The 26,190-nt window shown below is 45.2% G+C and overlaps 1 protein-coding gene across 1 annotated transcript in view; it reads right to left on the minus strand.

Annotated features, from left to right (window-relative positions):
- Positions 1-689: 689 nt before the first annotated feature.
- Positions 690-26,190, minus strand: part of UVRAG (UV radiation resistance associated) — an 83,150-nt gene continuing 57,649 nt past the window's right edge. Inside the window, exons 13-15 of the mRNA XM_081197368.1 lie at positions 20,594-20,672; positions 9,872-9,963; positions 690-2,763 (exon numbers count right to left, since the gene is read on the minus strand). Coding sequence (XP_081053494.1) covers positions 2,073-2,763; positions 9,872-9,963; positions 20,594-20,672 — 862 coding nt within the window. The 3' untranslated portion in view covers positions 690-2,072. The remainder of the gene's footprint in view (positions 2,764-9,871; positions 9,964-20,593; positions 20,673-26,190) is intronic.

The following is a 26,190-nucleotide window of genomic DNA, read 5'->3' on the forward strand; positions in this document are numbered from 1 at the left end:
GTCTTCAAACAAAAACATCTTGGAGGTCCCGGGCCACAGGGAGGTTAGGCTGGCCTCAACCAGAGCCAGGGCTTTTTCGGCTGTGGCTCCGATCTGGTGGAACGCTGTCACAAGAGACTAGGGCCCTGCGGGACTTGACATCTTTCCGCAGGGCCTGCAAGACAGAGCTGTTCCACCAGGCCTTTGGCCAGGGCACAGCCTGACCCCCTCCTTTGGTAAGAGAACTTCACAGAACTCTAGCCCAATGGTTGCCATCGATTTGATTTGAACTGATTTTATAATGAACTGATTTTAGAATGCTGTATTATTTTACTGTTGTTAGCCGCTCTGAGCCCGGCTTCGGCTGGGGAGGGCGGGATATAAATAAATTATTATTATTATTATTATTATTATTATTATTATTATTATTATTCCAGTCTACTGGTTTCTCAGGGCTGGCTGGGGCTTATGGGAGTACAGAACAGCTGGAAGTCTCCATACCAAGGAAGGTTAAATGAAAGCAACACAATTGATCTCAATACAGTTGTCCACGGCCTGCCAGAGCTACCAAGAGTGTCCTGATTTGTCTTCCATGTTCCGCTGTTTCCTTAACAGTTGGCTTCAGCTGTTATGACATCTGCCAAATGTGCCAGAGCAAAGGTTCAAAGGAGCAGGCAAGCCGAGGGAAGAAGTTGTCAGGCACCACACCATGAAGTAAATTAAACTTTTATTCTGCTATACATATATATATATTTATTTATTTATATTTATATATATATATTTGTGAGCTCACAACCGAGCCCAGACATCGGTATACAATGTAGAAAGCGAGAGCCAGACACACCTGAACTCCAAAATAATAATAATAATAAATGCATATCGTCTGGAATCTCAAACAGACCACAAAATCCGCTTGTACGTTAGTGCAGTTGGAAACACATGCCCCAGTGGCAAACTACCTCATCTGGAGTCGAACTTGCTCCACTGGAAAAAAAAAACCAAATTGTTGGACAGCTCCAGTTGAGAAGTACAGAAGGTTTGGTTGATTCGCCCCACCTCAACCAAATGAAATTATTATTAAGTATGGCCAACAGCAAGCACTATTAAGAGTCCATTCACATCATCTCAAAACCTATTGCACTGTATATATAACATCTGGCTTGCGTGTTTGTATACTGCTTCACAGATTGATAGGGTCTGGGGGGAAATAATTAATGTGCCTATGGATTGATTTATTGCAATTTGCTGGTCCCATGAGACACACCTGTAGTCCCAAGTGCTCCAGAGAGCTACTAAACTGCAGAAGCAGCGTCTTCAGTTTTTTAGGTCTGGCTTGAGTGCCAGAACTGTATTTCTTCCTAAACTGGCCACACAGTGATAAGGTTGGGGTAAGACCTAAGCCCATAGAGCTTCCCTCTTCACCACCACCCTCACTCAAATTTTCTACCTAGGAGCAATGGGAGCAATATGCCGGGCACATCTCCTGCACATGACCTACTAAAATGCATGGGGTGCTTACTGGGCCGTGCGCAGTAACTGATGCTGGCAAGAGTGGTGCAGGAAGGAAGGAAGGAAGGAGATAACATTGTGTAGGGAGAGGCGTTCTTACTGGATTTGACAGGGCATCTTGCCCCTGAAGCAGGAAGGGCGGCAAGACCTGGATGAAGGCAAAAAGCTGTTGAGGAGGAGGAGAGAACATGTGTCGAACATTCACTCCTGTATGCCTTTAGCTAAGTGTTTGACTTAATTTTCCTCCACCCCAACCTGTCAAAGGGCTGAAAGAAATCTAAAACTTAAAAGCAGACAATGCTCCAGCGGCCTGATCCAATTGCCAGCGCAATCTGTAAATACTAGGAAAACCAGGAGAGGAAGCAGCAGAGGTTTACCTGGACTGTGGCGAGACCATGATTGTGTGTGACCCAAATCTACTTCCCAAAAACTATAAAGACAGTTCTCTTTTCTTCCCCGACCACCCACCCAATCCCACCCGATAACTGATCAGGGATTACGAGTGCAAGTTTTATCTTCATTCCAGATACATAGTTTTCACCTTGTGAAACGTGGCACCACCTCCGCTGTGTCCCCAAAAAAGCTCACTTGTCGGAACCCTTCCGCGGCCTGCGGAAGGTGGGGGCGTCCTTGTTCAGCGCGCAAATCCTCCGGGAAAACTCTTCGAATTCCCCCAGGACTTGGTCGTCGCACTCCACCGCCACGGCGTGGTCCACCGGGATGTAGTTAAAGGCTTCGAGCTGGTCTCCGGTGCCAAAGCCCGTCGCTTCCATGCCCATGATCTCTTCCGCCTGCTCAACCGTGCAGAGGAGGTCGGCACCAAGGGCGCCGCGGAAGGCACACAGCTGGTCACTGCTGGCCGCGCTGGGGCGCTCGCTGGGCAACGCCGCGCCATTTATTGCACGAGAGGGTCCCAGGAAAGACTCCTGTCGGTCTCGGGAGGTGTTTGGGCCCCTGTTTTCGCCGTTCAAGCTGTGGCACAGATCCCCTCCCTTTTTGTTTTCTTTCGAGAAGTCAATGGAGGTATCTAAAGAGGAGGATAAAGACCCTGCCTTCTTATTCGGCTCTCCCGCAATGGCAATGGGCTGTGTTAAAGCAGAGTTGTAACTCGGAGGAGGAGTCTTGTACTGAAGTCTTTCGTTCTCAGAGTTGGCCCGTTTTCGGAGTCCCTTGTCTGGAGAAGGATGGCTGCTGGTGAACCCAATATCCAAACCCCCAAACGCAGAACTCTGCCTCTTTGGAACTGGAATGGCGCTGGAAATGTGGTGCCGATCACTATGGGGAGAAATGATAAAGACAGTGAAAGGTTATCTCACCTAAGCACTGCTAAGGTCAGTGGAGTCTGGTTCATCCCTTCCAGATCTGCGATTACAATTTCTTATTTCAGCAATAGGCTTCTATGCCTACTTCTGTGGCTCACTATTTTATTTATATACCATTGGAGCATCATAGCTTCCTGTTATCCTTGCCACAAAACCATGAAGAAAGGCATGAAGCAAGAAAATAGTGACTTCTCCCTGGCTTTGCAATTCAGTGGAGATCTGAGCCCAAGTTTCTTACATGAAAGCCGCACTCCCTATCCACTGCACCACCGTTTAGTATTGTTTTGTTTTAGTTCATTTATGAGGCTCAAAAGCTAAGGGTGGAATGCATGGCTATGGGGCAGGCAAGCTAAGGAATGCATGGCTATGGGGCAGACAAGAGGGGAAACCTCACTAATCATATGCCAGTTTACCAGCAACATGGGCACAAGGCAGGTCACAGTCACTCCCAACTTGGCCAAGTTTTAAACTTTTACAGAAATCCCAAGCTTATTTGAGGTCCTGGTACCCTGAAAGCTTGCACATTCTGATGTTAACAGACAGTGCCACATGAAAGTCTCAACCTTGGATTTTGCATCCTAAGCCATTCGCTTCTGCATTCTTTGTTTCTGATGAATTCCAGAGCTGGCTCTATGGTACCCGCAACTCCCCATTTACTCGGCGGTTACATTCTGAGGCACTGTGCATCTAAGTGAAGTCGTGTATATTTGAAACACTACTGAAAATGCCTGCAAACACCTTGCTCTGCCCCCGCCCCTTTTTGTGACATCTTAGGGTCTCTTCTAGGTTCAGAATGATGCGCAGTCACGCACATATTGAAGGCGAATAAATGAGGGGCTATCTGTATTGATTTATCTTCTCACTGCCATCAAATTGCTTCAAGGGAGAGATCAGAAGTGAGCCCTGGGCTCAGACACTTTCTCCCTTGTAACTCAAGTCTAAGCCAAGAGAGCCTACGTTTGTATCTCCCCAGACCCTGGGAGATGAAACCCTACTCAGAGGAGAATTTTGCTTTCAAATAAATGCTGGAACTTCCGGACCACTTTGACATGCTGTAGCAAGAGCTAGAATCCTTGAAAGGCCAAGACCTATTCCCAACCTCTTTATAAATACAATTTTTTTTGGGGGGGGGAGTGGGGATGGGTTGGCAGAGATAGTGTCTAAAAAGACGTCATAATTTATTTGGGTAACTTCTTAGCTTCCACTTTGGGAAGCTAAGTCAACTGGATGTTTAGCTCACTTCATCTCCACTAAAGGGTAAAGGGACCGCTGACCATTAGGTCCAGTCGTGGCCGACTCTGGGGTTGAGGCGCTCATCTCGCTTTATTGGCCGAGGGAGTCAGCATACAGCTTCCGGGTCATGTGGCCAGCATGACTAAGCCGCTTCTGGCGAACCAGAGCAGCGCACAGAAACGCCGTTCACCTTCCCGCTGGAGCGGTACCTATTTATCTACTTGCACTTGATGCGCTTTCAAACTGCTAGGTTGGCAGGAGCAGGGACCGAGCAACGGGAGCTCACCCCATCGCGGGGATTCGAACCACCGACCTTCTGATCGGCAAGCCCAAGAGGCTCAGTGATTTAACCCACAGCACCACCCAGCTTTCTCCAACCTGGTCCCATGCTGGCTGGGGTGGATGAGTTGTAGTGCACAACATCTGGAGGGCAACATCAGAACAGGTAACAATGCCATCCACACTGAACAATTATTTGAGGTGAAGCCACATGCAAACAGAAACCAATTTTAAGAAGAATCAGCGCTACAAAATCAGTGCACTTATTTCCGTCTCACTGTTTTTGCCATCATTTTTTAAGGCTTGCCTCCGACCTCCTGGTCAAAAGATCCTTCTTTAAGACAAAACAAAACCCTCAATTAAACCCCCACCCCCAAACAGATTGCCTTGTTATTTAATATGTTTGCAAAAGGCCTGCAAAAACCTATGTAAAGACAGAGTACAATTCACAGTCTCAAATATGTATCTTTCCCTCTGTACAAAATGTTCCCTCTGAGGGACATTACTTGATCGCAGCTGGTTAAAATACTAAATCGTGATTGTCTGGACCCCTGCCAAGATGCACAGCTATATAGCCCAATGGTATGAGAATACTTTAAGGGGGGAGGGCGGGAATGTAACTTAAACATTTGATTCCCGCCCCCCACCTTTCTTTTTTTGGTTGCAAATATGACCTCATGGCAGCAAGAGATGAAGGTGTTTAAGTTGGTTTACAGCCATCCAAAAAGTCTGACACTTCAGGCAAACCCTTTGGCCAGTATCATGTCAAGTACAGAAAAGCAGGAGGGGAAAAAAATCTCTCACCTCTTTAAAGATTATAGCTTAAATAATGCAGAGTAATGACGGGGTCACCGAAAGGTGCCAGGAGGAGATGGCCAGTAACGAAAGATGGGGAAACAGAAATTACAACATAAAGCGGTTCTCCTTTAGAAGATGAGGGGAAAGCTAAGATGCCATGGTCTGGGCCCAGGACCGGTGCAGCAACTGGAGTAGAGGATATGGTCAGGCAATGTGAGGCTCCCTGCTGGAGAAGACTGCGCAGGGTGCAGGTCAGTCTGAATGGTGTTCTCCCTATTTCTTCCCCCTTGCTGAAAGCAAAGAATCACGGAATCCAGGCCACTGCACTTATGGGATTCTTGTGAAGTACACACACCACAAAATTGTGAGTACGGCACACAGGAAGAGAGAGGTTATACATTCTTTTTTGAAGAAAGCCCTATGCATTTTGGAACGAGCCTTTGTCAGGGGGCATGTTCTGAATAGCAATTCTCCCCGAGTGCCTAAATCACCGTCGCTGTTACTTTCCACATGCCCAAACACAAGAAGCCTTGAAGTGACTTAAAGGTAAAGGTACCCCTGACCATTAGGTCCAGTTGTGACCGACTCTGGGGTTGCGGCGCTCATCTCGCTTTACTGGCTGAGGGAGCCGGCATACAGCTTCCGGGTCATGTGGCCAGCATGACTAAGCCACTTCTGGCAAACCAGAGCGGTGCACGGAAACGCCGTTTACCTTCCCACCGGAGCGGTACCTATTTATCTACTTGCACTTTGATGTGCTTTCAAACTGCTAGGTTGTCAGGAGCAGGGACCGAGCCACGGGAGCTCACCCCGTCATGGGGATTCGAACCACCAACCTTCTAATCGGCAAACCCTAGGCTCTGTGGTTTAACCCACAGCGCCACCTGCGTCCCTCTTGAAGCGACTTACAACCATGCAAACATGTGGCATGTTGATCACTGAAGACCAAATGCGCAGGAAAGATGGAACAGAATCTCAAAGGTGTTCATCCAACAAGAATAAGGCGGCCTCATCTTGCTCACACAGACCATAACCATACTGCAGTTATGACAATGGCGGTGTCTGGCAGGTTTCACTGGGGAGAGATTCCCACAAATGTGAAGACAGCACTGAAAATAGGCCTGGCTTCTCATTGCCTCCTTCAGAAGAGGCACCATATTAACTTCAAAAATGCACCGGTCCTAAAATAGGACTTCCTTCCAGCACCTGGAGTTTCCTCCTCTTCTCACTCCATGCCATTGGTGCTTTCCTGGTTTTGTGGTCCTTGCCACCACTGGAAAACAACCTGTAGTCCCAGGGAGCATCTGAAGTGCACTGAAGCAGCAAGGAAGGGAAGCAACCCCCTCTTCTACCCTCAAGATGTGAAATGTGGATCAGGCAGGAGCAGAAACTAGTTGTACCTGCCATGGACAGGCAGGAGAAAAGCGGGGGAAAGGGGTAAATGGGATCGGGGAGCTTACTGCAACAACAAAATTCCCATCTCAAAGTTCCCCCTTTAGAGCTGGAAAAGGCTTTGGGTGGGTGGCTCAATCCTACAAAGGACTGACTTGCAAGAGCATCCATCCATCATAAATACACAGGAAGTGAGCCTTAAACCTCATCTGCTTTCATCCTCAAACCAAATCTGTATCTGTTCGTTTATTTTAGAAGAAGCAATATTACACACACACACACACACACACACACACACACACACCCCAGGAGGAAGACTTAAGTGGGGTCCAGAAGCATTCAGCGCATTCCTTTCCCTGCCTGCCTGCACATTTCATCAGCAAATTGTGTAAACACAGAATACACATGGATGTCCAGGATGACAATGCGGAGAAGAGAAAGTTCAAAGTAATAAATAGCTTCTTTGAGAGGCAAAAAATTAAAAAACGAACCAGTAAATCACGGTAACTGAAACCAAATTCTGCCAGAGAAAAGTGCAAAGCGAATGCAAGGATGCTCAAATGTATGAATGGGAAGGGGTACTTTGGCGAGGCAGCCTCGGGGCTGAACTCTGTGCAGCGGAATCTGCAAAATTCCGAGCAGAAATCTCTAGCCTGAAAAGGGTATTGTCCTTCACTTAACAAACATCTCTAAATATTAACCCCAGGCACTACATATGCAAGATATAGTGGCAGCCACCAAGCTGGAAGGCTTTAAAAGAGGTTTGGTCACATTCACAGAGAACAAGGCTATCAAACGGCTGTTAGTATTATCTCCAGCATCAGAGGAGCATGCTTCTGGAAACCAGTTGCTGGAGAGCATGGGTGAGAAGGGGGCTGCTGCATTCAGGTCCTGCTCATGGGTTCCCCCCATAGGCATCTCCTTTGGTCTTCCGAGAGCATCTTGGATCTGCCAACCACCATGCCTAGCAACTGCTGATGGACCTCCCATTAATTTGTCTAATCCCTTTTAAAATGAACTAGGCTAGCGGCCATTGTATCTTGTGGCAGTAACTCTGTACATTATCTACATGCTCTATGGCAGTGTTCCCCAACCTTGGGCCACCAGCTGTTTTTGGACTACAACTCCCATCATCCCTCACTAGCAAGACCAGTGGTCAAGGATGATGGGAACTGTAGTCCAAAAACAGCTGGAGACCCAAGGTTGGGGAACACTGCTCTACGGGGAACTGGCTTCTGGGACTAGGCCAGTTGGCCAACCAACTCTGTGCTACAAAGTTGTCTGCAAATGCGTCCTGAAGGCCAAGTCACTCTGTGCCTAAACTCACAACAAGAACAGCAGCAGGAGTCTTGCAGCAACTTAAAGACCAAGGTATTTGCAGCATTAGCTTTTGTGGGCCAGAGGGTCCAACAGGGTGCTTCCTTGCAAATTCTTTTTTTGGGGGTGGGGATAAGGTGGGAATGCATATGCCTAACACCTGTCCATCTCACCCCACTTGTCACAAAAGACACTGGATTAAAGGCAAACACAGAAGAATTATCAAACGGAAGGAATCCCACGGAAGTGCTGTAACAAGAAAACTCACGCAGAGGGGCTTAACCCTCCCCAACCTCATTCTGACAGAAGCGAAGGGGGATCTGGCAAAGCTTTGTCAGCCATGCGGATCAAGAGACTCTTGCAGTCCATAGTGTGGCCTACCTGCCTCACATATATTTATATATATATGCTGCCATAAATTTAAATTTTAATAGCTGGGGCCCTGTGGAGATCAACTTAACCATCTGTGCACAGTCATTTGCATGCAAACATTCCGCACATGCACATGTGAATCGGGCTCTGGCACTCAAGCGTGCTTGCGCCCAACTTCCCTAGCTGGAAATATGGCCCCCCTAATCTTCCCCTTGAGGGAGGATCTATGAAAAGCCTCATTACCGTTTATACTGTAAGGAAGTACCAAGAGGAACCGTTCAGAATCATCAGACCTATCTGAGCCTTGGAGGTGAGAAAGAAATGAGCCATAGACATGCGCCGAGGGGGAACGCGATAGTCCCGGAGAGGCAGGGCTAATATCCACACATGTTTTGAAATATTAGCCAGGCAAAGAATGTGTTTTGTCTTGATAATGAGAACATGCCACGCTAAGGAGCCACCCAGGGACAAGGGTCTACCTCAAGTTGGAAACCAGAATTCCACAGCGGGGAAAGTCAAATCCTGCAGATTTTCCACTGGCAAATTAAGCTATGCAAATGACATACACCGCATGGTGTTGCTTGATCTATTTGCTAGGTGGCTGGAATGTTCCAGCCTGCCTCGGTGGCAGGGCTAATAATAATGCTAGACAGCATAATATTAACCAAGGCTTGGACTTACCACGCCATCACATCTGGGGCTGAAATGTACCAAAAATATGATCAATAGAAACTTGGGGTGGGGGGAGGCTTTGAAGAAATATGGAATTGGGGGGGGGGAGATGCAGCCATCTCACATCTGGAAGCCCCCACAATCTCTTGACCCCTCCCCAAGTTCCAGAGGCTTTAGAAAATCTGTTTTAGCCTTTTAAAGGCTATAGCTACTGCCTCACACCACCTTGCCGACAAAGGTCCGTATAGTTAAAGCTATGGTTTTCCCAGTTGTGATGTATGGAAGTGAGAGCTGGACCATAAAGAAGGCTGATTGCCGAAGAATGGATGCTTTTGAATTATGGTGCTGGAGGAGACTCTTGAGAGTCCCATGGACTGCAAGAAGATCAAACATATCCATTCCTAAGGAAATTAGCCCTGAGTGCTCACTGGAAGGACAGATCCTGAAGCTGAGGCTCCAATACTTTGGCCACCTCATGAGGAGAGAAGACTCCCTGGAAAAGACCCTGATGTTGGGAAAGATGGAGGGCACAAGGAGAAGGGAACGACGGAGGACGAGATGGTTGGACAGTGTTCTCGAAGCTACCAGCATGAGTTTGACCAAAGTGCGGGAGGCAGTGGAAGACAGGAGTGCCTGGCATGCTCTGGTCCAGGGGGTCACGAAGAATCGGACAAGACTAAATGACTGAACAGCAACACTGCCTGAATATGTAGCTTCATATTCAGTTGCAGATGAATTAAGAGATTCTTTAGCACAATATTCTAATTCTCCTGCAAGAGATCAGCTCCTATTTTTATAAAGCACATCCAACCCAGATGTGTTCGAGGCTCCCGGTCCCCAAGTCACTATCAAGTGACAAAAGGTTTGTGGTGGGACACGCTGCAAACCAAAAAGTCACGAGAAAGAGCTCTAAGTGCAACTTCCTAGGTATCTAGTATGTTCTACAAACTTTTAATAATTTACCCCACATTCCCATTACTGCAATGGACAGCACTTACCATCTGACCATGAGGCCGTGCTCCAGGAAGTTCTTCAGGTTAGGAAGTGTCTGCCTTAGATCTGTAGTTCCCAGCCCATGTTGGTATCTAAGCTATGGAGAGAGAAACAGGTGAATTAGCACATGGTTCTTCTGAACACCTGAGTAAACCTTGACGGGCTTAAGATGGGACAGCTGCCTTGCAAGCTGTATTCCAAGATCTGCATGCCAGAGAAGACGCTTGCTCTTTGAAGGTTGCACTTCCAAATACACATAAAAGAGAGCACCATTAACACTATGACTCTTGTTTCTGAGGAAATATGGAGAGATTAACACTGCAAATCTGTAATCTAGAACCCCAAGCTCCACCAACCGGCACCAGTTGCAAAACAGCAGCCCAGACAGGCAGGTGTACACTAAGAATGAAAAGGCTTGGTGCTTAGCCAGGAAACAGTAATCACTATCAGCTCCCAAGATCACAAGTCCTTTCACACAAAAACTCACTCAACGTTCTTGTCCAGCAAAGTGGTGCTGGGTGGGGTGGGGTGGAAGAAGAGGAGGAGAAACTTTTACCAAGCAATCTACCAGAAGAGCCTTATCTACCTTCTCCCCACCCTTGCCTTAGGGCACATGTTGCACATCACACTTCTGAGGTGCTTGTGCACCATCGCAAATACAGTGATACCTCGGGTTAAGTACTTAATTCATTCTGGAGGTCCGTTCTTAACCTGAAACTGTTCTTAACCTGAAGCACCACTTTAGCTAATGGGGCCTCCTGCTGCTGCTGCTGCGCCGCCACTGTGCGATTTCTGTTCTCATCCTGAAGCAAAGTTCTTAACCTGAGGTACTATTTCTGGGTTAGCCGAGTCTGTAACCCGAAGCGTATGTAACCCGAGGTACCACTGTACCTAAAACACGTAAATGATAGGGACGTTCGCCTGGCGCCTTCATTATACACCTTGAGTCGCCAGGCAAAAATGTTCCTTTTTAACAGGACTTTTTCCTTTTTAACCAGGTTAACTTCCTTTTTAACCAGGTTGATTTGATTGACACCCTTTTAAAATGTGTGTGGGGGGGTTGTTGTTATTGGGTTGTTGTTTTTATTTTGCATTTATGTATTTTGTGGTTTTCTATTTTGATTTTATTCTGTGAACTACCCTGAGACCTCCGGGTATAGGGTGGTATATAAATTCAATGAATAATCATAACGGTCAGAACAAGAACGTGCATCTTGGGCACGCAGGTAAACTAGCATCAATGAGACTGAGCCGGTGGAAGAAGACTCTGAACTGCGAATTGCAGCAGAGCAAATGAAACAAAGCTCAAAGGCATTTGTTCACTTCCTTGGCCCACTACTCAGAAGTTAATGCTCCAGGGAGTTTAGATTAAGGAAGATTTAGTACGATTTAAACAACTGTGCCGGCAGAGTGATTGCCTTTCAGCATGACTAATCGAGGGGCTGCTGTTCGCTTATGCTTCACAGACACGGTTTGATTCTCACAAGCCACTCCTGCCCATCTGAATCTGCAGGAATCTCTTGTCATAACTGCAAGCTGGAGCTCAGAAACAGTAATGGACAGAAAGACTATGGAAGCTGGAAAATGGGGCTTTGCTTGTAAGCATGAGAGAAAGAACCACCGGGTGCAAAAGGAGGAGAGTGCCTGCAACACTGGGGTAGCAGATGTTGTCCCCATCTTCAAAAGGGGGAGGAGACCCAGGTAAACTACTGACCAGTGAGCTTGGCATCAATACCAGGGAAGGTCCAAGAACAGATAATTTAACCATCGGTCTGTGAGCACTTAGAAAAGAATGATGTGATTACTAAGACCCAGCATGGGTTTCTCAAAAACAAGTCATGTCAGACGAACCTTATTTCTTTTTTTCTTTTGATGGGAGTAATAAACTTGGTGGGTCGGGGAATGCTGTGGACATAGAATCATAGAGTTGGAAGAGACCCCAAGGGCCATCGAGTCCAACCCCCTGCCAAGCAGGAAACACCATCAGAGCACTCCTGACATATGGTTGTCAAGCCTCTGCTTAAAGACCTCCAAAGCAGGAGACTCCACCACACTCCTTGGCAGCAAATTCCACTGTCAAACGGCTCTTACTGTCAGGAAGTTCTTCCTAATGTTTAGGTGGAATCTTCTTTCTTGTAGTTTGAATCCATTGCTCCGTGTCTGCTTCTCTGGAGCAGCAGAAAACAACCTTTCTCCCTCCTCTATGTGACATCCTTTTATATATTTGAACATGGCTATCATATCACCCCTTAACCTCCTCTTCTCCAGGCTAAACATGCCCAGCTCCCTTAGCCGTTCCTCATAAGGCATCGTTTCCAGGCCTTTGACCATTTTGGTTGCCCTCCTCTGGGCACGTTCCAGTTTGTCAGTGTCCTTCTACATGGTGTATCTTGATTTCAGTAAGGCTTTTGACAAAGTCCCCCGTGGTATTGTTGCAAGGAAGCTGGTGACATGTTTGCTGGATGAAGTAACTGTTAGGTGGATTTGTAGCTGGTTGGCTGACCAAACCCAAAGAGTACTCGTTAATGGTTCCTCGTCATCCTGGGGAAAAGTGACAGGGGTCTGTCCTGGGTCCGCTGTTGTTCAATGTCTTCATAAACAACTTGGATGAAGGAATTGAGGCTTTCCTGTGAGAACCCTTTAGATATTTTAAGGTGGTCTATCATATCTCCTCTTAGTCTCTTTTCCAGGCTAAACATCCCAAGCACCTTCATCCATTCCTCATAAGGCTTGGTTTCCAGACCCTGGATCATCTTGGTTGCCCTCAACTGCACACATTCCAGCTTATCAATATCCTTCTTAAATTATGGTGCCTAGAACGGGACACAGAACTCCAGGTGAGATCTGTCCAAGGCAGAACAGAGTGGGACTATACCTTCCCTTGATCTGGACACTATACTTCTGTTGATGCATTCTAGAGTAGCATTAGCTTTTTTTGCTGATGACTCATGTTCAGATTGTGGTCTACTAAGACGCCTAGATCCTTTTTGATGTATATATATGCATCTGGTTCTTCCTGTCTAAGTGTAGAACCTTGCATTTGTCCCTATTGAAATTCATTTTGTTAGCTTGGGCCCAGTTCTGCAATCTGTTAAGGTCATCTTGAATCCCGATTCATTATATATTTGAATTACTTTTAAAAGCCCATCCTCAACTCCTAATGGTTTGTAGCATATAAATAACTGGATTAAGGGACTTGAGAAAGGCATGCATCAGTTCCAAATATAGGCAGGCTGGGAGGCTACACAACGGGAAAGAGGCTATTCTCCATATAAATGTAACAACTGTGCACTACTTTCGCTTAATCATTTTAATTTTGGAGTTGTCAAGGGAATTCAATAGCACCGTCCAAAAGAAGCCTTCAAGTCAGATAAAAGCTTTCTTGGCTCCATGTATGAGATCATTTTAGCTTTCTCTTAGGTATCACAGTGGAATTGCTGACTCTACTCAAGATTTAAGTTCTTCCTTTTAAGTGCAATACTTTACCAGAGGTGGGGCGGAATCAGCACATCTTTCTCAATGGGAACAGTAAAAGCGGTTTTAACATGCAGTCAACGCACTTCAAGCAGCTGTGAAGATGCAGTTACGAAAGCATTTATGATGCCAAAAGGGTCCCCATTACGATGGGCAGTTATGGGCTGGCCAATGGATGGAATGGCTCAAAGCCAAGTCCAATGCATAGCAGATTCCTCCATTAATAGAGACCTCCGAAGGCATTCACATAGATTATATTAGAGCAGAGGCAGGATAGGAGGCTAGGGCGGCTAAGGTGTTCCTGGGCCACCAGGAAATGAATGCAAAAAAAAATCCATTTTTGGGATATTGAAGTAAGCTGAAGGAACTGTGCAGGCTTCAGAGTTCTGGGAGGATGGCAAAGCTGTAAGTTATAATAAAAGTCCTGGAAAAGGAAGCATACCACCTTGCTCACATTAGCCCCTTTCGTGAAAATGAAGCCCACAATGGGCCTCTGGATCCACCATAGGAGAATGCAGATTATCACGCACAGTTGCCACACATCCTTAAGAAGCTAGGAGGAGGCTTGCAGGATCCATCTAGTCCCACATCCTGTTCTCAGAATAGCCAACCATTAAACAGGCAGGCTCAAAAATGTGAGCTTAAAAGGGGGCAACTGCTAAAGGCTCTTCAGATACAAAGCTGTTTCATTAAACTTGTCAGGTGTAGATACACAAACAAGAGAAAATTCCACGTCTGGGTGTGTGTTTTAACAAATGCTAGCAGGATACAACCCTCAACTTGCCATTTATAATTTCATCCAAGTGCAGAGTCCGCGCCATTTTAAACAGAGCACGTTTATATTTGGGTATTTTTATATTTTGCCCTGCTTTGTTTTGCGGTTGTTCAGACTTTTTGTAACCTGTCACTATAGCATAAATTCATTAGATAAATAAATCTGGCAATGTTGGGCTCGTGGTCAAGGCAAACCTGGATGAGCTGAAGGCCACAATCACCTGTTATCTTTGCAGCACAGGATTTGGGGTTTTGTGTCTGTGGATCCCTCTCCAATCCAGGTACAGACGGTGGTTTTATGAGGATCCAGGTTCAACTCCAAGTTACATAGAATCATAGAATCATATGTTGCTTTCTATCTGTGGACAGGGTGGGGGGGAAGGCCCACGGACTCACTCCTCTCTCACGGTGAACAGGGGCTGAGAGAGAGGTGGTTTCCCACCATGAAGCAACAGAATGAAATAATATGTTGTTTAGTCGTGTCCGACTCTTTGTGACCCCCTGGACCAGAGCACGCCAGGCACTCCTGTCTTCCACTGCCTCCTGCAGTTTGGTCAAACTCATGCTGGTATCTTCGAGAACACTGTCCCACCATCTCGTCCTCTGTCGTCCCCTTCTCCTTGTGCCCTCCATCTTTCCCAACATCAGGGTCTTCTCCAGGGAGTCTTCTCTTCTCATGAGGTGGCCAAAGTAGTGGAGCCTCAGCTTCAGGATCTGTACTTCCAGTGAGCACTCAGGGCTGATTTCCTTCAGAATGGATAGGCTGGATCTTCTTGCAGTCCATGGGACTCTCAAGAGTCTCCTCCAGCACCATAATTCAGAAGCATCAATTCTTCAGCGATCAGCCTTCTTTATGGTCCAGCTCTCACTTCCATACATCACTACTGGGAAAACCAGAGCTTTAACTATACGGGCCTTTGTCAGCAAGGTGAAATAATTTAGATGGGGGGAAATGAGGAGCCTCAAGCCTGAGACAACAGAAAGGGTGGGCAGTGGCCAAATTGTGAAAGGCCTCTGCCAGAGACCAGGGATAAGCTGCAGACAGAGGACGCAATGCCCAGTTGACTGCATCAAGGGCACTAATATCAGAGAGCACTGTGTGTTCATAATCTAACCCCTTTCTCCAGGGAGGTACGCCACACTTTGATTTTATTTGGCATTACAATGAAGACAAAGGGACCGTTTACATGAATTACCTTAATGCTTGCTAGAGTGAGTTCCGCTTTTAAGAAAAGGTGCAGGAGACCCATTAAAAGCTGCCTCATTTTCAACCACTATTTTACCCAAAGTGAGTTTTTGAAAGAGGGCGATTTAGAGGGCAGTGCCATCATTAAGTACTTTAAACCTAAACCAAACAAACCACAATATCAATGTTTAATTCTTTTTACCATCAGCCCACAGTCCTGCACTGTAAACCTGAAACATCCCAAAGTTTATGCCTTTGTATTTATTTAATCTCTTCAGTACCGTGAAGTGATGTTTATCAGATTTCCAAGACATGGGCGTATTTGGCTTGTATGACCTCACTTGGAGGCAGCTTACACATTAATCTAACAATCATATCTATCAAGAGATTGTTTTTTCTCTCTCAAGGGTTAGAAGTTCACTAGCCCAATGAGGAAACTCAATCCAACTCTTGTTCCCATAAAGAATAGAGGGTTAACAGGACAAAAACACATCTAAAAATGTCGTCGTCTGAAATTTCAGATTTTGCACTAAAATTCGAACCAGAGTGAGATAGTTTGCAAAGGAGTGCCAAACCATGGTTCGGTGTGTTGCTCCTCAGCTGCCACAGTAGGCAAGTGGATGGATATGGTACCTTCCAGCTTTCATCACATGATTATCCAATGCTATCTTGTTCTGCCCATCACCTTCCAAAAAGCACTTATGCCTTAATCATTAAGACTGCTGTCTGTGTATCAGAGAACACTGATGCTAGGGACGATTCCAAACACATTACCACTGTAAAAACAAAAAAAGTACTTCTCTAAAGAAAATCTTGATTTCAAGAGGGTCCCTAGACGAGAAGTTTGATACAAGACGGTATTAGACTTTTATCAAGCCCTATATAAAACTGTCCAACACGTCTTAGAACAACTAGATCTACCTGGCGGGATGCATCTCCGTCAGCCAAGGTGGATGGGGCTTCCACCTGTCAATCACCTGATATCGCAATGATGCCATGCAATACATTCGCAAAAGCACAGCCCTACGTTTTCAGTTGATTGGCAGTGCCAGCAAACCTCTTTTGGCCCAGCTGTATCTCTATCTGCCCTGCCCCATGTGGGCTTTGTTTGGCCAGAACAGTGGCACAGGCAAGATGGGGAGGCCCGGCTGCAGGTTGCCTGCTGCTGATAAGAGAGTGGCTCTGCCTTGTACGTATCAGGACCACCAGAGAGGGCTAAAAAGAAGCGGCTACTCTGGATTTCCATTCCTTGACATCCATCATCTGCATAGGTTATAGTAATGGCTCAGGATGAGCCAAACATTTTGATAAGATCTCTGAACCTTTTACCTGATCATTTCCTTACTATGCTTTCTGGGTTTATTTGGCATTTGCAAACTGCATTGATTTTAACTACAATAAAGAAATGAAAGGCAAACATTTTCCTAACACTTAAGAGCGTGGAAAGGTAGTGCACACTACAACACTCTCTCTCTCTCTCTCTCTCTCTCTCTCTCTCTCTCGTGTGTGGGTGTGTTGTGGAGGAGAACAACTTCATATTCATTAAAACAGGACTGGATTCTCAAGTTGAAGAGCTAGGAATACACAAGGACTCCTGCGAACCTGCTTCTCACAAGTTCATCCGGTGCTAAAAGTGTGAATGTGCTCGTTTACTTGCCCGTCTCCGCATATGGCTTTGATAAAGTGTCTACTGTAGTCCAGGGTAACTGAAACTGAAGTTACCTGACAACACCAAAGCATAAGATTGGTGTGGTGCAGCTGAAGTTGCTATTATTCCCCGATTGCTTAAAATTTGCGCCCCTTTTTATTTTAACACATTATAGCAAAGCAATGTACTATGAAAACTCCTAGTCTCACCTCCATGCATTATTAGCTTTCTGGCCCAGAAATCCGCACCAAGAGAGTGTTAAGGGTAAAAAAAGTGACACGCTCCCATGCTTCAAAAATACTGCAGCCAGTCTGAGGTTCTTTACTTCACACGGTACAGCTATACGCCGATAACTTCTATGGACGGGTGGAACACTACACGGGCATTTCTAGATTTCTATAAATAATATGCAATGCACTGCTTGCATTTATTTAGAATACTTTCTCCAACAGATAGCTGCTCAATAAACAAGAGGTAATCTGGACCATAAAGAAGGCTGATAGCCAAAGAATTGATGCTTTTGAATTCTGGTGCTGGAGGGAGACTCTTGAGAGTCTCATGGACTGCGAGAAGATCAAACCTCTCCATTCTGAAGGAAATCAGCCCTGAGTGCTCACTGGAAGGACAGATCCTGAAGCTGAGGCTCCAATACTTTGGCCACCTCATGAGAAGAAAAGACTCCCTGGAAAACACCCTGATGTTGGGAAAGATGGAGGGCACAAGGAGAAGGGACAACAGAGGACGAGATGGTTGGACAGTGTTCTCGAAGCTACCAGCATGAGTTTGACCAAACTGCGGGAGGCAGTGGAAGACAGGAGTGCCTGGCGTGCTCTGGTCCATGGGGTCACGAAGAGTCGGACACAACTAAATGACTAAACAATAACAACAATATCCACAGTTATACATAGCAGACCCCATTGAGATCAATAGAATTAGCTCCACTGAGTTCCACTGGTTAACTCTCAAGTGACTTGATATCACTCACTGAGAAATAGAGCAAATAACCAACAGGCAGGGATTTTGTTTTAGTCTTAGATGTCATCAGGTTAAGCATAGATGAGTTCTTGAATCGCATCACATTTATTAAGTACCCAGGAAATTTCTGATCGCGGGATCACAGAATTGTAGAGTTAGAAGGGACCTTGAGGCTCACCTAGTCCCCTGCAATGCAGGAATCTCAACTAAAGCATCAACGATTAGAAGCAATAGGCTATGTGTTGAGCAATGAGAGGACTGTCTTGTCTTTCTGGAGTCCAGTATATGATCCTTTACTTTTTAAATTAATTCCACCTCTAGCCAACACAGACGGAAGGACCCACTACATCAGGCTCCACCTGTCTCTTATCTGTTTCCACCACATTTGGTCATTATAAAAGCGACTGCCTATGAATGGTCCCGGCCGCTTCGTCCCCATCACGTGTTTTAGACGGTAATCCTGCAGGCAGGGATTGCCTTGTTTTCACTGACTGTATGTAAACTACATTGGGGAGCTTTTCAGGGGAATAGTGCTACAAACCAACACACCATCCACAAGCAAAGACCCGGGTAGGCTCCCACTTCTTCCCAGCAGCAGAGCCTAACCCAAGTCTGAAGACATTCAGAGTTATAATATAGTAAAAAGGACCCCTGACAGTTAAGTCCAGTCGCAGACGACTCTGGGGTTGCGGCGCTCATCTTGCTTTACTGGCGAGGGAGCCGGCGTTTGTCCACAGACAGTTTTTCTGGGTCATGTGGCCAGCATGACTAAGCCGCTTTTGGTGCAACAGAACACCGAAACCAGAGCAGCACACGGAAACGCCGTTTACCTTTCCACCGGAGCGGTACCTATTTATCTACTTGCACTTTTTGGCGTGCTTTCGAACTGCTGGGTTGGCAGGGGCTGGGACCGAGAAACAGGAGCTCACCCTGTCGCGGGGATTTGAACCGCCAACCTTTGGATCTGCAAGCTCAAGAGGCTCAGTGGTTTAGACCACAGAGCCACCTGCGTCCCTTAATATAGGCTGAAAGTTTCCCAGGTGTCCCCAAATCAAGGTCACCCAGGTGAAGCTAAGCAAAATAGCCGGCCAACGGCAATTTCCCATAGTTAGAAGCTGGACAGAATACTTACACATCTATAATTTTCTAACCATTTTTTTAAAAAGGGAAAATTAAAATATTTGAATTTTCTGCCTTCTGACCAGCTGGAACTGAATGATGCAGCATCTGCTTGTTTTATTTGTTAAGTGGTAAAACGGTTTCTTGTGTGCAATTGTCACCCTTGCTTTCTGTGCAGGAAAATTGGTTCTGTTGACTCTAAAGGACAAGAAGGGTTAGGCAAAGCCAAGCGCCACAAGCCTAAGCAGCAATGGGAAGCAAAATCAATTCTATTTTAAGGCGTGTCCAATCAAATTAAATTAGCAAGCAGGCAGAGTGCAATGAGATTGAGTGTTTGGGGGGGGCTCAGTTAATTTCATTATGCACAGGTTGTACATTGACAATAAAGGTATTATTATTCTTATTATTAGAGGGAGTTACCAGGCTCAAAGTACACAACGCAAGCCAGTTATGATTGCTAGATAATACTCCCACTCCCACTAGGCCACATTCACAGCATGCCATTTAAAGCACTGTGATACCAGTTTAAACAGCCATGGCTTCCCCACAGAATTCTGGGAGGTGTAGTTTTTTAAGTATGCTGAGAGCTGTTAGGAGACCCGTTTCCCTCTCAAAGCTACAATTCCCAGAAGGGATTAGCAATCAATCCCTCTTCACATCGGGCTGAAAACCCGAATATTTGCAACTCGTCAGTTCCAAATACTAACAGGGCTCTGTTGGCTTCTTTTTTAAAAGAAAGAAAGAAAGGGAGAACTTATTCGTGGGCTTTTAAAAAATAAATAAATAGATGAAACAGATGGAAACCATTACCAGCAAGTTGAAATGGAGCACACCGATATACCATTCCCGGGTCAAAACAACGCCCATAATGATCTGCAGAAAATTGTATTGACCTGCTTATAATTCTACCTTGCGTTCTCCTAGGAGTTAGATATGGCTTTCATTGTTCTTATTTTGCAATTTCACAGAGATTCCATTCTCCCTCTGGGGACGTGTTTTGATTGCCCAAAGATTTTGCTTCGTATGCCTCGGTCCTCCACGCACAGCCCCCCCCCCCCGAGGAGTCTGTGGGAAAGATACAGATCACGGAAATCCAGGATGAAGTGCTTCATGTCTGACCTTAAGAGCCACTCACACAGCCAGCCTGACCAACTACTGATTCCCTATGCCCAGCTTAATATGGCTGCTCCCGGAAAACTTACCTATGGCATCAATGGCAGTCTAAGAAGGGCGTCAGATTCTTGTCTTCTGATGGAAATGGGGATGGCCTATATTGTTGGGTGTGTTAAGCTGTCCAACTGTGTACACACTCTCTGCAAGGCACGCAGGGAATCAGTGATCATGTGAATTTTCCTGCTTGGCAGGGGGTTGGACTCGATGGCCCTTGTGGTCTCTTCCAACTCTATGATTCTATGATTCTATGATTCTATGAATTAGGATGATCTCCCACAAGTGTGCAATACAGATAAAGTAGTAACTACATTACTGTCTTCCCCGATGATGGATGCATGTAGTTCTGCTACGGAAGGGTCCTTTTCTGAGCTAACATACCTGTGCAATATTTTTGTTGAGAAGGTAGACGCCATAGTCAAACTGCAGTTTCTCTCCTCCCTTTGGATACAACGGAAATCTAAAATGGGAAGAGGGGAAAACATGAGCACACTTGTCTATGCAACCAACCCAAAGATTAGTGACTTATGACGGCCGTTTCCACTGTCTTCCATAAAAGTTTCTCCTCCAGTACATGTGCATTCAAACTTTTTTAAAAAAACAAATAAATCTAGAAATGGTAAAATTTAACCAACTCAGCCCAGCTCTGAACTAAGGGCCGTTGCAGATTTTTAAAACAAGACACACGCAGAGTCAGTGTTATGAATTACAAAAGTAAGGTGGGAAAGAGATGTAAATAAATGAACAGACCATTGCATAAAGTTATTAAGATGCAATCCTATACCTATTTACGCAACAGCAAACCCCGCTGAGGGACACGAGTGGTGCTGTGGGTTAAACCACAGAGCCTAGGACTTGCCAATCAGAAGGATAAATAGGTACCACTCTGGTGGGAAGGTAAACAGTGTTTCCGTGCGCTGCTCTGGTTTGCCAGAAGCAGCTTAGTCATGCTGGCCACATGACCCGGAAGCTGTACGCCGGCTCCCTCGGCCAGTAAAGCGAGATGAGCGCCGCAACCCCAGAGTCGGCCACAACTAGACCTAACGGCCAGGGGTCCCTTTACCTTTACTAAGTCCCGTTGAACTAAATGGGATTCACTTTTCAGTAGACATGCATAGAATTGCCTGCATGGAAGGTGGGGGGGGGGGAAGTGTGAGAGGAACTTGTGTTGGGAAGGTGCAGGGAAGAAAAGGGAAGCAGAAGAGTCAAGCTCCATCTCACACTCACGTTTGAGTTTTTATTTACAAAAATTAAATGCAAAAATTGCAAATGAAACAAAAATAGTTTACCGTTTGTAAAAAATAAATGAGATGCATCCTTTAAAAGAGTGTGCCTTATTCTAATAATAAAAGGCTTCCGGTTTTGAAATAATCTGTACTGCTTTCTTCGTTTTAGTTCCAATAAATAATCACTCTGCCATATTCATATCTATTGTTTTTCCATTCAGGAGTGGTAGGATTAGAGATTGTTTCTCAACATTTGGCACAGCATATTCTGAATGCTCCAGATAATTTATACACAAGCTAAAAGGCACAGGTCCTAAAACTAATCCTTGTGGAATTCTGATTTCTACATTCCTTAATGGGAGAACTGCCCATTTATTCCTATTCTCTGCTTCCTGGTTTAACCAGTTACTGATCCATTAAAGAACTTCCCCTCTTATTCCATGATTGCTAAAGCTTACTTTTGTCCTCAGTGCAGTGGCTTTTAATTTTGCTGAACTTAAAAAATAATATCTACAAACATCAGAAAACTATTGATCAACAGGATCTACCAAGAGTCTTCAGGACAGCGCAGGATTACAATTTAAAACAAAAATTCAGTTCTGAAATGAGATCGTAATGCATGACAGAAGTTGTGTGTTATTAAACAATTTCTTTACAGCAACCAAGACAAAAACTGTATTATTTCTAACAAGAGCCATTAAAGTCAAAGGTTTAACAGACGTCATTACAGTACACCAAAACGTCAAGGTCTCAGTTTTACAATACTTCAAATTCTTAATGGCTCACTTCAAGTTGAGAAGTATAAAATCACTCTAACCACTATATATCTAAGCTCGCCTTACTTAATAGTTCTATAAATCCAAGCTGTCTGCAGTGCAGGAAAATAAAACACACTTTAAAATGAACATACGTGCAGCGAGATTCCACTGCCTGCTGTTGTTGTATAAATCACATGGAATTTGTTTCTATATCTACTGAGTTACTTTATCCAACTGTAGCAGGATTTGGATTATAAAAGGATACAATTACAATTAATAGCACAAAATTCATTCAGCCTGGACAATAAATATGCCCTTTAAAAACATTGTGCAATTTGTTACGTGATAGTATTTCATTATGTTGCCGGGGGAAGAGTGATATTTGCTACAATTAGAAACAAAAAGCTTTTAAAAAAAGAACATGTAATGGTCGAACGATACAGAGGGCTCCACCGTTTCCTCCTACTTCATTTTAAGATAGCTTCATATCGTTAAGTTAAAAAAATAATCCTTTTAGTTTCTCTATTTTAGCGACCCTCCGCACTTCATCAAACGCGTGAGGGGAAAACCAGTGAATTTAAGAATATCGGCTTTAATTATCTGCACAATCGGAATGAATTTCAGGAACCAAATAGTCGTGTTGAAAAATACGCCTTTTGAGCCATCTGGTCCCCAAATGGCAACTAGGCATTCCGTTCTGGCAACTGTAACCCTGGATTAAGGAGCCATTCGGCACCCAGGTTTTATATCTGAGTTTCTAACATTGGTGGGAGCTAAATGACAACACAAAGGAAGATAATGTTCCAATGCTATCTAGCTATCTACACACACAAAACCCCACTACTGATTCCTTCTCTTGGTTAATTTCTTTTAAAAAAACCCACTATGGTGGGCAAGCATCCGACTCGCCTATCTCTCGTCCCTTCCCATGATTATGGTACAACCCAATACCAAATTCTTGAACCGTTATCAAGTGTCAAAACTTCGGCAATAGACAATATCTCGGCTGAAGCCTCCAGCCGCTGGGATCACATGCGAAGCAGAAGCGGTGAGCCAATTTCCTAACAACTTGCTTCCCCTTAAAAAGCAATGCGTTTTGTCCAGGAGCGTTCTCAAGCTCCAAATATTAAAAACAGAAGATCTAAAAAGCTTACTTCACCTGAGAAATATTCAGTGAAGTCAACAGGACTAGGCTGGCTCAATTTTTCTCCTCCTTCTCGTGGATTATTACTTTGTGGATAATAGCATTGTCCTGGCAGCGCAGCGATTCATTACTATAAGCTCGGTATTTCTTAGCTCAGTGTTAACAGAAATGTAGGAGGATTCCTTAACAGTTTAGCATAGCAGAAGAAATTAACTAAGAACATCCTGCAATCTTTCTGTTTTAAGCCACCACACTTTTAAAGCCAAGAATGACTACAAAAGGATACCTTTGGTACAATCCATCTCCTGTTAACTAAGCTCACTTCTGCTATCCCACTTTTTTTTCCGGCTGACCTTAGACAAGCACTTCCCAAATCACACCCTCATTTCATTTCATAGCCACATGATGTTATTGGGCTAATCTCGACCTGTTCAGCATCACGGGACAGCTTCAATATTTGAAAAGGCTGTAATGAGTCTCCACAGGCCTCTTAGGTCAGTCAGATGTTAACTGTTAAAGTGAAGCTAAAAAGGATCTAGGTGCTATTTTTTTTAAAAAAAAAAAAACCCTTTCAGATACAAAGGTTTGCTCTTCCAGGTTCTCAAGCCTAAACATCTTTATTGCCAAGTTCTGTGATTTATGAACTTCTTTGTGTTCAGAGAGATCAATCTCATATGTACCAATAAGTTGGCGACTGGTTTTTCATATGTCCATGTATAGCCACCTGCCTTTAATCCAAACTATTTTTTTTAAGCTTAAGGAAATGATTGATTTTTAACTGTACCCACCTGTTTCTAATCTGACATGAAAAACATGTGGTTTAGATCCTGATTTTCCTCTAATCAGACTTTTTGCTTGCATTTCAAACTGAATTGAAGAAACCCCAGTAAGGAGCTGCAAATTCACACACACAAAAAACCGAGGGGTGGAATGGCTGAAAATGTAATGTTTCCAGTCACATCTTGAAAAGAAAGCTTCAGCAGCTGAAGCCCTGTGCACTCACAGAAGGGATTACATTCCAATTCACGGTAAGAGCTGCCAGGTGAAAATGGTTAGACTGAGCTTTTCTAGGGTGCCTCCTCAACATGAGGTATTTGGGATTCAGTAAAGTGCAAAGACTGGGTAGTCTCATGGCTAGCAATTCATCCCTCTGCAAGTGGAAAAAGGTACATGTTAGTAGCACGTTTCCTTGCCTGTCTCCCAGCTGTAGCCCCATGAGTTATATCTGCAACATCTACTGTGCTTCAGGAAAACAAGTACAGTGGTACCTCGTGTTACAGACGGGATCCATTCCAGAGGCCCGTCCGTAACGTGAAATGCCAGCAACTCGAAGTGCTGTGTCTGTGCAGGCGTGCGGCGCAATTTGGCGCTTCTGTACATGTGTGAAGTGCGATTTAGCGCTTCTGCGCATGCGGTGAAACCCGGAAGTAACCTGTTCCAGTACTTCTGGGTTGCCGCGGGACGTAACGCGAAAAGACGCAACATGAAGCGGACACAACACGAGGTATGACTGTAGTTTGCTTTTGACACCTGGCTGGCTAACGAGGGGGGGGGGGGCGAGGTAGAAAGAAAGAAAGGCAGAGAGATTGTTCCTGTACTAGCAAGTGCCACCATAACTTTATCTGTGTCATTTTGGGCTGGCTCTTCCTGTTCTGTCTGGTGAGTCTTCCTGACTTTTCTCTTTCTCATCCTCAAATGGGTCCATGTATCTGGATGTTAACTAGAAGGCTGGTGGTTTGAGCCCAACTCACAACATATTGATTCATATTTAACAGAATTTGCAAGTCCTAATAATGACCTCAGAAGGGACGCATGAAATTTATCCAACCTCTTAAGGTCACCTGAAATCCACACTGGGGTGCCATATAAAAGTTGGGCACAAAGTTTCATATCAATCACTTGCAATACAGCTGGTGGTTTGAGCCCACTCAGGGAAGGCTGTGGGCAGGATTCCTAAATGGCAGGGGGTCAGACTAGATGACCCTCAAGGTCCCTTCCAACTCTGATTTGAACTTCCCACTTGGGGTTTAAAATTTATTCCTTTCCTTACCTAACACTCAAAGAACTTAAAGAGCTCCCCAAAATGATCAAAGTGTTCCATATCAGACCTGCATAGCAATTTTTCCCCCCGCCTGCAAAATATATAGTTTTTAAAAGCTGGGAAGGGAAAACCTTACCCAAAGCAGCTTTAGAGCTGGGTGAACTGGAAGCAATTATATATAGCCTGCTTTAAAGTACACAAAGACCTTGGTTGCCATTCTGCAAGTGACAGACACATACACATGAACTTCACTGCACCAAACAGTACCAAGTCATTATTTAGTAATTCTGCATTTGTAAAATGTATCTGTATCTTGGTCTCCATTATACAGATAGAAATCTAGAGCTGAAACTTGTGACTTACCCCAAGGCCACAAAGCAAGCTCACAAAACAGGTGGGGCAAATCCAGCCTCAACAGCTACTCTTCAGTGACTAGAATGTGGGCAACCTGTAGTCCTCTAGACCAGTGTTTCCCAACCTTTTTTGGGCAAAGGCACACTTGTTTGATGAAAAAAATCTCGAGGCACACCACCATTACAGCCCCGTGACGTCAGCGCGCAGCGTCACGCCGGGAGGGACGCACGAAAGTGTAAGTTTCAATTTTTTTCCCTCCCCCTTGCCGGGGAACCTCCAAGCTTTGGGGGGGGGGGGAGGCAGCAAAGCGAGGCAGGAAGGAGAGCGCGGCTTGGCTGGGTGAGCTTTGGCAGGGGCAGGGAATGAGAGCCGCGAGGCGGGCGCTGCGGACGGAGGCGCTGGCCGCCGAGCTCGCAGGCAGCCAGGCAGGCAGACGGCGAGAGCCCCGCGCTGGG

This window comes from Podarcis bocagei (assembly GCF_964188305.1).
Source record: "Podarcis bocagei genome assembly, chromosome: 6".
Lineage (NCBI taxonomy): Eukaryota > Metazoa > Chordata > Lepidosauria > Squamata > Lacertidae > Podarcis > Podarcis bocagei.